The sequence below is a fragment of the Rhynchophorus ferrugineus genome, unplaced genomic scaffold, assembly GCF_030347505.1.
Source record: "Rhynchophorus ferrugineus isolate W39M unplaced genomic scaffold, kcgeb_rfMv2 rfM4, whole genome shotgun sequence".
NCBI lineage: Eukaryota > Metazoa > Arthropoda > Insecta > Coleoptera > Curculionidae > Rhynchophorus > Rhynchophorus ferrugineus.
The window spans coordinates 45,081,724-45,098,287 of NW_027472583.1; the positions used below are offsets into that span (position 1 = coordinate 45,081,724).

General features: G+C 34.0%; 1 protein-coding gene across 1 annotated transcript in view; it reads right to left on the reverse strand.

Moving 5' to 3' along the window:
• Positions 1-2,944: 2,944 nt before the first annotated feature.
• LOC143196012 (retinol dehydrogenase 12) overlaps positions 2,945-16,564 on the reverse strand; it is a 22,700-nt gene continuing 9,080 nt past the window's right edge. The window contains exons 2-4 of the mRNA XM_076403593.1: positions 6,484-6,816; positions 3,190-3,482; positions 2,945-3,139 (exon numbers count right to left, since the gene is read on the reverse strand). Of these exons, the coding sequence (XP_076259708.1) occupies positions 2,963-3,139; positions 3,190-3,482; positions 6,484-6,816 (803 nt within the window). The 3' untranslated portion in view covers positions 2,945-2,962. The remainder of the gene's footprint in view (positions 3,140-3,189; positions 3,483-6,483; positions 6,817-16,564) is intronic.

Genomic DNA, 16,564 nt, shown 5'->3' on the forward strand with positions numbered 1-16,564 from the left:
ATATATTTTATAAATTTTTCATAATATATGTTATGCGGTTCAGTAAAAATGCCACATTTTACCTACCACTTAGACCAACTATTTCTCCATTTGACTACCAAGAGACAAATGATATAAAATAATACGTTAATTTCAACAAATTATTAAGTTTCTTCCACCAATAATTCATAAAAGAAAGAGTCGTATTCCTGCTCTTGGCATTCAACTGTTAAATATTCTTTAGGTGATATTTTAAATTAATTGTTATGTTATGAAAATTATATATATTCTTGAATTGTGTTATATGTTTATATATTGTGTATGATGTAAATAATAAAAATTATTGATAACGTTTTTTAAATGATAATACTGAGTTAGTCTTACCACTATTACCCCCAGTTATAAGAACTGTTTTCCCACTAAACACACGTTGCTCCTACACCAACCAACAGTTAATTTAAAATAAATTTTGTAAGTAATAAGTAAACAAATAAGAAAAATTATAATATAGGCCAACATATCTCGTAAATAATTAATTTTGCGATTGCAGTTGAAATGAATCATAAACAGCGAATAGTTTTACACCATTAGCTGTAAAAGTTTCGTATCAATACTGATAAGTTTATTTTAAACATAGGTTAAGACACAAATAACTATTTAATATTAGTAAATCCTGTTGAGATATATGCAGCTGTTCTTGTTTATACTGTTATTATAATGAATTGAAATGGGATATGATTAGGATTATTTTTAATAATATATGATGAAGTTCACAGCTGGTAACCTAAGGTAGTATACGTTGTGGTAGGGGGAAAGCGGACTTGGCGTATGGGCTCGATCTATAATATAGAAAGCTGTGCGCCAGTCTTGATGATATTGAACCAGAGTAAAAAGAGTGTAGTTAATGCCAAAATACTGAGAATGAGTTATATAGCAAAAAATAAAGTAATATCTAACATATAGTCTATCTAAATTTCTTTTGTATATAGGCTATCCAAATTTGTGACGTCAAAGCATCACAATGTTGCCGTATCAACACTGAGTTTTAGTTCAGTTTGGCTTTGACATACAAAAAAATTTTAATCCAAATAAAATAATTAAACAAAAATACTGTTATCAAATATAATTTATTTGAATATTATAGTAAATCTAATGCATATATTATGTTATTATATGCATACGCTTGACAACCGGGCTACTTTGGCAGTTCGGTTTCAATTTCGTACTTGTCACACAACATTGTGTCTCTTTTTAACTAGAATAACATGAAATGGAAAACGATATTACAAATTGCGGCAATACATTAAATATCTTGATGACATATGTACAAAATAATATTGGATAGAAAATATATATTTTTGAACACTACTTCACTAAGTAGTTTCATATATGATTATATAAATCGTGGGGATAAAACGCTGGTTTTGAGATTGGAACTTTATAAATGGTGGCATTTTTTCAGTGTAAGAAGGCTTTTTCAGTTTTTTGTTTTTCGTCACTTTTTACAATGGTTCCAATTTTAATAGCAATATGGCAATACTGTGTCCAAAAATTATGTTCATTTAATTGAGATTCAGAGATATATCAATCTTAGCATACTGGATTTCAAAACTGTGTGCCAGTTAAGCCACGCTGCATCGATCTGAACCAGTGGTAATTCAAAAATGCTATATCTGGTTACTAGGCCGGCTATGGCATAACTTAGCGGGATGGAGATGACTCTACTGGATAATTCAGGACGTTTTGCTGTTGAAATTGTAGTAGTAGATGTGCTTGTTATCACCATTTCACAGTTCGCTACAGAAAGATCTTCATTTTTGCCTCGTAAGCTATGAAACAATGATCCTGAAACGATTCGAAATTATATTTTCAATCAATTCGGTCGATAACTATTTTGGCTTCTGTTCGATCTATCCAATAACATTTTATCATCTTAGATTCATCGATTTCTAATCTGTCAGAAACATACTAAAAAGTTTGATCTAGATTTTTGTAGAATAAATCTTTAAAACTACTAGTATTTATCATATGTTTCTAAAGGGGAATGATGGGTTTCGGCAGCAGATTGATTCAAATCAATCAACAAAACTAATAAAAGTCGAAAATGTAATTTTGAGCGTCCCGTGATTAGTACTTGTATATAATGAATAACAAATTTAACGAATTTGATAGTTAATTTAGGTCGTTTAATAGTTGCTTACATCGATAGTTTGAAAGTTCATCAATAAATATCACTGATCAGAAAAAACATATAAACACTTAATATATTTTGGAATGTTTCATATTCGTAGCAGTGCGACAACTAACTCATTATTATTTGTTAATTTAATGACTCTATTTTATTTAATAATATTTAATTAATAATTGCAGGTATTCCACAAATAACATTGCTTTCTAATCCAAAAAGACTCATGCTGATATATGATGGAATCTTTGGGCAAGATTTCCTTCGAAGATTATATTCGAGATGATAGATCGTAATATTTTTAGCAATTTTGTAAGTTTTAGTTTATCTAAAACTGAATTGGAAGAATGCATTTTTGAAGTACGTGATATTGACGCGGCTTAATGTTCGAGTTATATATTTTGAGGCAGTAATAAGTAAAAAGGAAAAGATAAATCAGCTTCAATACCACGCCAATGTAGAAGCCTCTAGGGACGCATATAATTAAAATGTTAAAGCAACACAGATCGCTGGATTGTGCAAATTAGTTTTTGCAATTTAGTTTGTATTTTATTTGTAATAAAAAAAATATATTGTGTGAATAACTATGACGAGTTATCATAATAAAAACATCCTTCTATATAGTTTTGTATTATTTTATATATTTATGTTGGTAACAAAATCAATAACTTTTTAAAATTTTGTTATCAAACTTATCATCATAGATAACATATAGAACATATATAACATAGAAACATAAATAAACATATATAAAATGAAAAAATGCGGAGACAAAATATATAATTTCCTTTAAAAATTCTATTCTAGTTTGACCAGTTTTTCACTCAGAGACCAAAGTCCTTTAGCCAATTCTGGATTTTTTGCTGTTTTGTACAGCTCTACAATCCGGCAATCCGAAAACAAAGATCCTGAATACTTTTCGATATTTTTAGCTACTGCGCAATGGATAGTAGTTTGAGCTCCTTCGATAGGGGTCTGTAAAATACCTGTAAGATTTCCAATATTCTTTTTCTCTATTTTCTTACCTTAAACATCCAGTACAAGCAAAAATCTAAGATATTTTTGAATCCGGGTTGCATTTGGTGGGTCATATTGGTAGATATAGCTCCAGGATGTAATGTATATGTTGTTACGCCAGTTGATTGTAGTTTTTCGTGGAGTGAAATGGTGAATAATATGTTGCAGAGCTTAGATCTGCTATACACATCATACATGGATTGGAATGTATTAATGTCGGCTAATTTGGTAAATTTACTCGATTTAGCGGCAAATGAAGCGACGTTAACTATTCTGCTTGGTGCCGATTTCTTTAGCAAATCTGTAACATGATAAAAATATATTTGAAAGTGACTTCTAGAAATATTAGTGATTTTTATATAATTAGTATGAGTATTAGTAATTATGACTTTTAGTAATTTGTATGTATCAAAGCATAAGCAAAATTATCAATAAAGCAGTATATATCAATAATTTTACACGTGCATAACACGTGTAACAAATGAAACCATCCATATATACCAATAACCATAAAATAACCTGAATATATATATATATATATATATATATATATATATATATATATATATATATAACACATATATATATATATATATATATATATATATATATATATATATATACCACATATATATATATATATATATATATATATATATAACACATATATATATATATATATATATATATATATATATATATATATATATATATATATATATATACCACATATATATATATATATATATATAACACATATATATATATATAACACATATATATATATATATATATATATATATATATATATATATATATATATATATATGGTTTGGTTATGGTTGATATATATGGATGGTTTCATTTGTTACATGCACATGTAAAATGATTGGTCGGACCCATTGAGATCCAATATACTAATAGAAGAACTATATTCGCTGAACGAATACTGAAGCTTAGATCTTTATTCATCATATAGTTTGCATTGCAGAGCTATCTAGCTTGAGATTTAATGCATAAATAATACCAAAATATAGCAAGAATCGAATTTAAAGGCTTGGATTTAATAAAATAGAAGAAGAAAGTGACAACTACGATTAAAATAATAAATCAAATCCGTCAAGCTGCACCAATTTTTGCCTCTTTGAATAGTGAAAAGTCTAAAATCTAGTTCTCTAGAGCGCTAGTACTGCTAATTCTTCTGTAAGTGTCCGGATCCACAAAAATTCGGATAAATATTGGATCCCAGGATTATGTGAAGGATGATTTTATCTAATAGGTCGACTTCTCTAAAAAAAGTCCTTGGTCCTTGACGCCTAACTCAACAAACCTGGTCAAAGTAATGTAATATTCATCTTTAGATCTGAATATTTATTTTTATTGTTATACTCTATTTATATAGAGAATCGTGTTAGATGATAGGAAGTATTTTAGACCGACTAGAATTGTATCCAGCAGAAAAACCACGCTAAGACCAAAGAACACCACACACTGTTTGTCAAAACATTTTAATGCATATATTTTTTTCTGGTGCATCAAATACAGAGCGACATTGCTAGAACCTTTAAGAGCAGATTAAGTATTATTTCAATTCTGCACTGAATGAAAGTTTAACTAGTCTGATATTAACCGCAACTCAAATAATAAGACTTTACTAAAGATAATTTGAAAGAAAAATAGTATATAAACTAAAATAACGGTGAACCCACGATATCACGATGTCAATCATTGACATCATTTTATTTTAAATAAAAAGAGAAACAATGCTGTCAGGTGGCTTCGAACGTATATCCTAATCAGCATATAAAATTCAGCCAAATTCAATCAAATATCGTCAAAATTCTTCAAAACAGTTATAACAATTACAACAGTTAGTAAAGATTTTAAATGGTGTAAAGGTAACCTACGAGAAAATTAAAGGAACACAATTCCTAAAAAGAATGTAAGAAAATTAAGGAGTATTTGTTATTTGAACTTGTTTATATAGACGAGAAATTGATATTTCAAAATGGAACATTGGGCAACTCATAGCAAGAAGCTAATACAAATAATGTAAAGACAACAAAAGCTGATGGGAAAAGGTGAAAATTTGACGTTAGAAAACGTTTGATTGAGTTTTGTTAGTCATATTATTTAATGGTTCGCTGCAGCTATATGGTTCTTCATACCGGAAACATAAATTCCTGAATTGGTTTTATTTCTAAAGCAGTGCTAGTGTTTTCCTCCGACTTCAATGTCGACTTTAATAGATAAAAAAAATCGTAACAATAGTTTTCACTCCATAGTTTGAAAATCAGCTGTGAAGAACTTGGAGAAAACATCAGCTATTGCTATCGATAATACACTATACTAAAACAGACTGGTGAAAAAGATTCGAACAAGTGGATCGATACACTCCGTAATTAAGGCTTGCAAAACAAAAATTAAGTTTTAAAGATACATTGTTAAAAAATAAACTGTTACAAAAACTGTTACTAAATCAAGTTATTACTGAGTAAATATATATGAAATGATAAAATGTGTTTCATTTAATTGACATTTTTTTGGCCTGAAAAATACAGATACACATAGTGTTAGGTCTTCTTCTCTACCACTGCATATTCAATCCAATCGAATTCAGGTATAGTGTGCAAGGAATTACTACAATAGACATGCAGCCAGAAGCATATACAAGCAAGAATTTTTAGATATATAGAAAGAAGCACTGTATACAATAACACTTTTATTCTGAATGAACTCTATCAGATATGAAAAAATAATTTAAAAAATCGTAAAATTGTAAACAAGTGTTAAATAGATAGAAAATTAATAGTTTACTAATTGACATGAATAGTGATTCAGAAAGTGGCGGTAACTGATTAAAACTTTCGGTTTGAGATTATAATCCAATGCTGACAATTACCCATTTTGCAGATATAGCAAATGCATTAGGGAGGATATAGTGATTAAATCTAATTATATCAAGAAAAATGTATACAGGTAGTAACAGAAGAAACAAAGGAGAAATACAATGATATCAAAATGACTTGACAAGGAAATTCTAACCTGCAAACTATTGTGACTCTATAATTAACTGTAGTTTAAATCCTACTATAATATATGCATTAGATATACTATAATATTAGGTTAGATTATATTTGATAATTTTGTTTCATTATTTTATATACATTAGAAATTTATTGAAGTTAAAGCCAAACTAAATTGAAAGACATTGTTGATGTGGCAATATTTCGACGATTTGATATCGTAAATTTAGATAACGCGAGTTCACTGTTTTAGAGGATGTACAATATAAGACGTACCTAGAAGTAAATTAGTTAATAAAAACGGTCCAAAATAATTAACAGCCATAATAGGATGTAAACCGTCCTCAGTCATGTGACGTATACCAGGTGCCTGCATTCCCGCATTATTAATCAGTATATCTAGTCTGTCCTCGCATGAGATGATTTCTTTTGCAAACTCCCGCACTGATTCCAACGAGCCCAAGTCTACAATCTTGTAGGATACGTTTTTATTGTCTGTCTCCTCGATGATTCTCCTCATAGCATCTTTGGCTCGCTTTTCATTTCTGCAAGCGAGTATCACTTTAGCACCTCGCTTTGCCATGTCACATGCCGTCTCATATCCGATACCTGTAAATAAAATTTTTGTTTATTTTTAGTTGAATAAAGAAGAAGTTATAAACAATGATAGTGAGTTAATGTTAGCTGATTTGCAGTATATAAATAGTGTAATAGTGTTGTATTTTGCATTTTGTATTATGTAACTATATATATATATCGAATATGTCGAATTACGATCTCATGTAAGGTGTAGTAAATTTGAGGAATGTCTAAGTTTACTTCTTGCAACAACTGTCTAGGAAATATTCAGAAATATTATCCCAGATGCTAAAAAGATTCCCACGATTTCATGATTTAAGTTATATAATATGATAGTGAGTTAATGCTAGCTGATTTTCAGTATATAAATAGTGTAATAGTGTTGTATTTTGCATTTTGTATTATGTAACTATATACGTGTCAAAGGCTGAAGTTGTACCGAATATGTCGAATTACGATCTCATGTAAGGTGTAGTAACTTTGGGGAATATCTAAGTTTACTTCTTGCAACAACTGTTTGGGAAATATTCAAAAATATTATCCCAGATGCTAAAAAGATTCCCACGTTTTCATGATTTAAGTTATATACTATGATAGTGAGTTAATGCTAGCTGATTTTCAGTATATAAATAGTGTAACTTATTTTGTATTTTGTATTTTGCATTTTGTATTATGTAACTATATTCGTATCAAAGGTTGAAGGTGTACCGAAAATGTCGAATTACGATCTCATGTAAGGTGTAGTAACTTTGAGGAATATCTATGTTTACTTCTTGCAACAACTGTCTAGGAAATATTCAAAAATATTATCCCAGATGCTAAAAAGATTCCCACGATTTCATGATTTAAGTTATATACTATGATAGTGAGTTAATGCTAGCTGATTTTCAGTATATAAATAGTGTAACTTATTTTGTATTTTGTATTTTGCATTTTGTATTATGTAACTATGTACGTATCAAAGGCTGAAGTTGTACCGAATATGTCGAATTACGTTCTCAAGTAAGGTGTAAGTAACTTTGGGGAATGTCTAAGTTTACTTCTTGCAACAACTGTCTAGGAAATATTCAAAAATATTATCCCAGATGCTAAAAAGATTCCCACGTTTTCATGATTTAAGTACTCATTGGATCATAGTCAATTAATGCAAGCATATTTACCGAATTTAAATAGTATACCTTTTTGGGCATTTTGTACACCGCACTTCGAATCTTAATTATTTCGCAGAAAATACTTCCCAAGATTAATGAATATTTGGTTCAGGGGGGTTCAGAATACTGGGTTCATTTATAAATTCATTGATGGGATAACTGTCTTGGAAATATTCAATATTCTTATCCAATGTGGGAAGTATATTGCCACGATTTCATGATGCAAGTAAGAGAGCATTGTATGAAACATTCACATTGGGAGAGGTCTAGTTGAGAAAATCCACTGCCCTTATTAATTTCAGTAAAATAGTTTATTAATAAATTAGTAGTAAGAACAGCGAGTGCATTATTATTTCAAATCAAGGCAAATTGAAGTTAGCTCCTGTCTGTGAATCGCTGGTTCTAACAACACAAACAATTAAAACACACAAAAAATAGAACACGTTTTTTAACATCAAGTATATACACATTTTTCAGTAGAGGGCGCGAATTATACCTTAATGTTTTATTCAATTTATTTAAGTATTATCACAAATATAAATACTGTTCAATGTTACAATTTTTATATTTAGCATTTTAATAATATGAAACATGTTTTGTTGCCATAGTGTTACCATTTTAAACCGAAATTTACTTAATTTTCTATTTTTAATGACATTTAATATACAGCATATTGTCGTAGATGTGTTATGTTTATTGTCTGTTCTATATTGGTTCATCTGCAAATTATCTACTTTTTTTCTGTCGCTTCTCAGTCTTCCTGCTTCCGTCGGGGTTTTTGTCTATTCTAAGGTATTTCTTTAATACATTTATACCAGTTTCCCTTTGATTTTTCTACCCTCCCAACCTTGCTTCCTATATTCTCTTTACCAGTTTTGTGTCCTCCATGTAATGTAAGTGTCCCCATCAACTGAGTTGTCTCCTTTCTATGTACTCTTCGGGAGATTCAATGATCTACATCATCAAACAATATCTATTTTTCAAGGAATACTCAGCTGTTGGCAGGATTTCTTTTCAAACATTCACTTCAGACAAACATTTCTAACTAAATCTCGTCACAGTTGGCGATCCCAATTATTTTGACATCGGATAATATTAGTCTCATAGTTTTAAGATCGCTTTCTGTTTTCTTGGTCGGTATATGTTTCTTTCAAGACGTCGATTTTGCCATATAAATACGTGAGGAATTCGTTAATTTTTAATTCGGTAGGCATATCCAAAATATTGTAATAAGCTGAATTTGTCCCTCAACTGTGCCAATTGGTTCCTCACAGATTCAATGTTGAGGTATTTTATTATTTATTTATAATAGCCCTTTAACTAAAGATAAATTTATACAGTAGTAACATTTTATATGAAAATAAATATAACAATTTCATTTATGGTCCTAAATATAATAAAGCCAATGGCTGAGTTAATTGTTCGAGAAACTTTAGCGCTGCGTTCGACGTCAGGATCGTTTTCAAGGAGGATGTTTAACACTTGCTCAGGTTTATAACTACCTCTTTCAATAATTTTCTTCAAAATGTTAGGACAAATCAAAATCAAATTTCAAATTATGTAAATTAAATATATTTTTAAAATTGTCTAACCATCTTTGGTTTGCTTGGAATGTGACATCTTCAGTAGATTTATCGGCATCTCCATTCTTCAAATTTTCGAAAATACCTAAAGCTTTTCCTGGATTGTCATTTAACTCATTGGAATTAGTTTGTTATTGTCATAAATCCATAATATCAATTGTTTTTCAATTATTTTCCATAATCCAGTTTATTGGCGTATTAATCTCGGGACATTTAAAGGTGCAGCAGATTGCAGCTTTGTTTTTATATTTTCTATTTTATCACGAATAGTTTGAATTGTAGATTTCGCAAATCCCATTGCCTTCCAGTTTAGTGCCTAGCGTGACTGAGTTTCGGCATATCTTTTTATAAGTCTCGGAAGTCGATAATCGTTTCAGTGTAATTTCGTCTGAAAAATAATGAAATAATAAAATAAGTTTAATAAAAATTACATACTAAAAATGTTTAATTTGTGCATACATACGTACGTAGAGTCAATTCAAAACAGTAGTGATACGTGTGTCAATATGTGTCTGTCTAATGTTGTAAATTCGTTTACAGTCAGACAATATTATTCTTCTCATTTTATTCTATTTAAAAAGAGATAGAATACTGTTAGAAAAGTTTGATCATGTAACCAAAAGAGCCTGCAAAAGTTGTCGGTTTGTCAAACGTCTGCAAAATTCTTCAAAATATTATAATTACCGGTTATAAATCGACAAATATTGTTTTAGCGCTTTATTTTAATAAATTGCAAATCGCCCGGGTTTTTATTGTAAATATTTTTTGCGCGTTGCAGCTGCACTGAATATTAGTACAGGCACGGTCACTAAAATATCTTAAAAAATAAAAACCAATATAACCTTAAATATACCAAAAAGAAACCGTGTTTATGCGAAAGAGGTGACTAATCAAGATCAGTTTGCTGTTAGCTGTATCAGAGACCAAATATACGAAATGTGAAAAACGGTATTTAGTTTTTTCAATCGAAACATACTTTAATAGAATTATTTCAGAGAAAATTGTTAGTCTGAAAAGTATCAATAAAAATCAAAAACATATACAGTTATTTGAGGGATGTAGAACATCCCTTCATACACTGTTGGGTAATATAGGATTTAAGTGGTGTAAAGATGACCCACGAACAGTTCCGTGCTAGCTCTCGAAGAGAACGATCGTGTACGGTCCGCCGAACCTACCTGCGCTTCCGAGAATTACCCGAAACTTTCTCTGAGACGGTTGATCTGTTATCACGTTTCCAGCAGTGCCTGCGCCAAAAAAGCGTTTGTAAGCGCCGAGAAGGCACATTTACAGACAAGGCAATGGCGTCATGTACGTCAGAGCCGACGTTGCCTCCTAACCAGTATCCCAGCTTTCCTAATTCTAATGGATCATCTTCAGAAGACAGCCGCGAATTGCTCATAGAAGATTTAAGAAAACAGAATGAAGACCCTGCGAAAGCAGATAGCCGAAGTGGAAATGTTCCCTCAAGCACAGACAGATGCCTTGAACAAGCAGACGGAAAAGCTGGAAATGATCGAAAAGGCTTCCGAAGATCTTAAAAGAGAAATAGAAATTATCACCGCTACAATTACAGACTTCATGAAGTATCAAAAAGATGGCATGCAAATAAAGACTCCTGCTGGCACAGACCCAGGCCCAGACACCGGCACAACGGTGAAGACCCAGACGACGGTTTCACCTTGGTGGGAAAAAGGAAGAGAGTGCCCATCACTCCACCTCAGGAAAGCTAGCTGCCGAAGGTCGGCAACAAGGGGAAACAGGCAACTGCTTCCAAATTACAACCCAATCCGGTAGCCAAGCCGGCAATTCAATCAACCCAATCGAAAGCCAAGGCTAACGTACAGCCTTCGATTACAAAATTTTCCACCAGACTAGTGCAAAACAAGCCGATCATCAGGACGGTCCCACAGCCACTATCGAAACAAATTAACACAAGACCAACCCAGCCTGAGGAGGTAAGTAGCCAAGCCACTAAGCAAACCTTAACCTCCACAGCAAAAACAGTGCCAATCGTTTCGGCGACTGGTTCTCAAACTCCTCCAAAGGAAAAAATTCCACCTATAGTGCTCCGTGACAAGAAGAGGTTCCTGGAGTTCATTAGAATCACTAAAGCACAATCAATTAATATTATAACCCGAAGCAAAAAGGAGGGTATTTTCTTATTTGTCGCCACAAGCAAGAAAACTCACTACCCTCCTCGAGGAAAGGAATTACCCTTACCATTCCTTCTGTCATCCGAAGGAGAGAGCATTCCGGGTAATAATAAGAAACATCCCAAAATAACTCTGTATAGACGAGGTATGTGAACTTCTCTTTATTCAAGGCTTCCATCCCAAATTTATTCAAAGATAGAAATTAAAATCCGGGATAGAACTACCAACTCTTCAAGTAGTTGTCCCTCGTGAAGAGCGGCAGATCATCTATATGACCAAACTAAACGTCATCACAGTGAAGGTCGAGGTCCAGAGGGGAAATGGCCAGCCAGTGCAATGCTTCTACTGCCAGCTTTTCGGGTATTCCAGCTCGTATTGCCGAGCCTTCCCACGGTGCCTCAAATGTGCCGGGCATCACGACACTAGATCCTGTACCAAAATCCCAGAAGCACCTCCAAAGTGCAGCAGCTGCGGAGAAATTCACACTGCAAACTTCACCGGTTGCAGTTGCCGTCCTGCTCCAAGAAAATCAAAAATTTCGACTGAATCCAGGCCTCCACAAGGTTCTACATGGAGCAACCAAGGTCAAAGGAAGCTAGCTCAAAAACCAGCCAGCGCCACCCAGCCTGCTTCAACTCAAACTCCTGCTCCAGCCAATACACCGGACCTTAACTTCCCAATGCAGACGCTTACTGACCCGCAGGCTTTCCTGCAAGTGATCGCCCTGGCTCACCAATTTGCTCGTCTTTTCCCAAACGTCGCCGCCTAAGCGGCAACATTTACCTGTTTATTTAACTTCCAGAAGCCTTTTAAATCTTCGAAATGGCTGTTCCGAAATCTCTTATACTGATGACATGGAATGCAAACAGATTAAGCGGAAAGCAAGCAGAATTGGAAGACGTCATGACATTCTATGACGTCGGCATCATTCTCGTCCAGGTTCCTGAAACCTTCACATCGTCTCTCTTTTGAACACTTTTTTGTCTACAAAAACGAGAGAATTCCGGGTCGGGTCATTCTCGTCAGAAAAGGAGTCAAACACGAGCTCCTATCCTCGTTATCAGTAAACAACTTTGAAACAACCTCCATTAAACTCGATATCCAAGAATGTCCTTTCGTGATTACATCCCTGTACAGGAAATCTTCTGCATTTAATATACCGATCACTCGTCGAAGGAAAATTTCCAGAAATAATAGGTGGCGATTTCAACGCCCACCACCCCACCTGGAGGTGTTCTAGAGCGAATTCCGCAGGTAACGCCATCGTAGCTCTAAATGCAGATCTGGGCCACAGTCTTGCCCTGCCAGATGAACCCACCCATCACCCCAGTACAGTTTCTCGAGGAGCAGCAAGAGTCCTTAATTTATTTATTCTTCAAGACTTAAATTGTCCTTCCGAAGTTCGAGTCCTTAACTAACTAGACTCTGATTATCATCCGGTCCTTCTCAAACTCGGAAACTGCTCCACCACTCAAAAGATTCAAGAAAAAGACCGACTGGAAAAATTACCAATCTCTTCTCCTGAAATCCAATCCAATTCCGAAAATTAACACACCAGAACAGCTCGAGGAACCCGTACTCAAGCTAACTCGTGATATTCAGTTTGCTCACGAATCCGCCACAGTCGAAATTTCATCACAACCCCAAACGTGTAAAAATAACCTTCCCGCTTCTCTTAAACGTGAAATTCGCATCAAAAACGGTTTAAGCAGATTAGCTCGATTCACCCTTGATGATGCAGACAAAAGGGATGCGAACAGAGCATGCAAGGAGGTAAGGGTGGCCGTCTCGATTTGGCGAGCAATGAAATGGAACTCATTTCTCGCCGACCAAAGACTTGATGGCCCCCCTTCCTTCTGGCGTGTCTCCAAATGCCTCATGGGGAAGGCGCACAATGTCATCCCCCACCCCCCTGTAGTCAGCGGTTACAGGAAATTTCGCAGTCACTGACCAAGAAAAAGTCGAACTCCTTGCAGAGACCTACGAAGCTCAGATGAAATGCCTCCCACCCGCAGAGAACACTAAAGCTAAAGACAATGACACTGTCATCAATGAATCTAACTCCTTCAAAAGACCAGTAACCCCAGACTTTCTCCTCAACCATTTCATGTCTCCAAAGTCTCTACAGACTATGATCGGCAAACTTCAAACCAAAAAATCTCCAGGTTTCGACGGAATATCGATTACCCAGTTAAAAAAGCTCCCGCATAAGCAGTTCGCAGATCTGGCAAACATCATTAAGTCCATCATGAGACTGCAACATTTCCAGGCGTCTTGGAAACACGCACATATAGCGGTTATACCCAAGAAAGGAGCAAAATCATCTCCATCTGACTACAGGACAATTCGGCTTTCGCGTTCACCACTCATCTGTCCATCAGGCTACCCGTTTGGCCGCACACATCCATCACGCTCTTGACCAACGTAAAAAGCTTGGAGCAATCCTTCTGGATCTAACCAAAGCCTTCGACAACGTCTGGCACGACGGTTTGATCGCAAAGTGCGTGCGGTTAGATCTCCCTGAACGCCTAACCGCTCTCATCAAATCCTATCTCTCAGACAGATCTTGATCAGGGAATCACTTTCCAGTCGCAAACAAATCGATGCTGGCGTACCTCAAGGTTCCCCGCTGGCCCCAGCCTTATTTAACCTCTTTATTTCAAATCTGCCGAGAAAAGAGCACATTGACGTCGCGTTTTACGTTGACGACACTGATTCCTTCAAGGCCGCCAAGTTCAAAGTTACAAGTGGTTAAAATTCCGGAGGTTGCAAATCAACCCCCTGAAAACCCAGGCCATCATTTTCCATAAGAGGAGTTACGCACTGCGCCTCTCGCAACTTATCGACACCGCAATAATCAAATTTTCCAAATTAAGCTCCTCAGAAGAATATTAAACGTTGCATGGTTTGTCAGAAATAATCAAATGCATAGGGAAGCTGACACTCCAGAAATCAAGCACTTCATATCTCAATCATTCCACAAACAATAACACAGTTCAAGTTCTTCTGGAAACGCGCTTGTTCGCGAGCTGGTCGACATGCTGGGAGCTTAGCACCGCGTCACCGCCAAGCTCCCCCCTTTTCCAGGCTGAAACGACCTAAAACGATTTAAATCAGACATAAGTATTTCAGAATGATACATTAGGTCGCTCATGGCAATATGATAATAAATATAGTGTAAAGACAACAAAAGTTGATGGAAAAAGGTAAATGTTGGAATAACTATGGATTAGGATTTGTTAGTCCTAAAATTTATTAATAATTTATTGCAGACATATAGTTCTTCATGCATGCTGGAACAGGAATGCTTTTATTCCTGGTGCAGAATTAGTGTTATCCTCTGAGTCCAAGGGTGACTACCATGAAGAAATGAGCCATAACTTGTTTTTGCAGTAGTTTAAAAATCAGCTTTTAGAGAACTTGGGGGAATCATCAGTTATTGTTATGTACAATGCACCAGATCTACCATATATATAGTACACTGGTGGGAAAAATCCCAATAAGTGCATCAACAAAGGCGGCAATTAGGGAATGGCTTAAAGTACATAAAATAAGTTTCGAGGAAATCATGTTAAAGAATCAACTATTTCGAATTGATATTCAGCAAATATATATAAAATATTTAATTGCATTTTATGTAATTCACTTTTTTAGAAACAAGCCTGAGAAAAGATACATGGTAGATCAGTTCACTGAACATTATGGCTACAGAGTATTATGACTTCCGCCCTATCACTGCATATTTAATCCAATTGAGTTGATATGGGGTATTGCAATAGACATTCAGGTTGAGAAGGATAATCAGACAAGAATTGTCTGCATTTTTGGAAAGAGGCATTGTCGAAAATACCCTCGGTTTGTGTGAGCTCGAGGCAGAGAATGTGTGAGATACATATTGAAGAAGAAATTGACAAATAGTAGAATCTTGAGCAAGTTTTGAATAGACTGGGAAAAAACAGCTTAGTTATTAACTTGATTAGTTTTTCTGAAAGTGACAGTGATTGAATAAAACTTTATGAATGTTGGTTTACGATTCTATGCTGACAATTGCCAAGACAGGGTGATTAAACAGAAAACAATTAAAGGTCAGTATACGATTAAAATACTTCCATTGTAGTAAATTGTATTATAGAGTGTGAAAACTTTATGAGCACGTGTGTTATTGTTCAGAATATATATGAACATTTGGTTAACATGAATGAGGAGAGAAATAATACTAACTCTTTTGCAGATATGGCAAATATATTAAGGAGAATGCAGTGACTAAATGTAGTTTTATCAAGAAATATGTTATAGGTAGTAACAGGGCACAATCAGCACACATAAGGTAGTAACAATCATAATGACTTTATAAGGATACATTGCATCGAAAGAAACAAGAACTAAGCGTAAAACATAAAACTCTCTAATGAAAGTAAAATACATTACTCAGATATACAATTGTTAATAAGGTGGATTAAGTCTTCAGGGTATACCACTACATAAAAAAACCGCCTAGAACGCTATCTATATTACTGTGGAAAAAAGTTCAAAAGATTTATAAGTTGTAGATTCTTATGTGCCTAATGTAAACAAAACAACAGAATGTTTCATTTTCCTCCAGCTTCGTCAGTTATACGTGTTATATCCTGCCAGACCGGTTATTTATTAACATTCTTGGCCTGGAGTGTATACTATTATTAAAATTTTAATTAAATTTTTATTGCTCATATATATTGGTAATATTGTTTTTGAATACTTTGTCAATTTCTTTATTTCTTTTTCAAGTTTTCTGTGCCTACTCCTGCCGATGCACTCTTGCTTTTATCTAATCCATTATAAATAGCTGTATTTTATAATCTTATATGTGCAGTATCCCACTACTAGTATATTCCACCCAACCTATTCA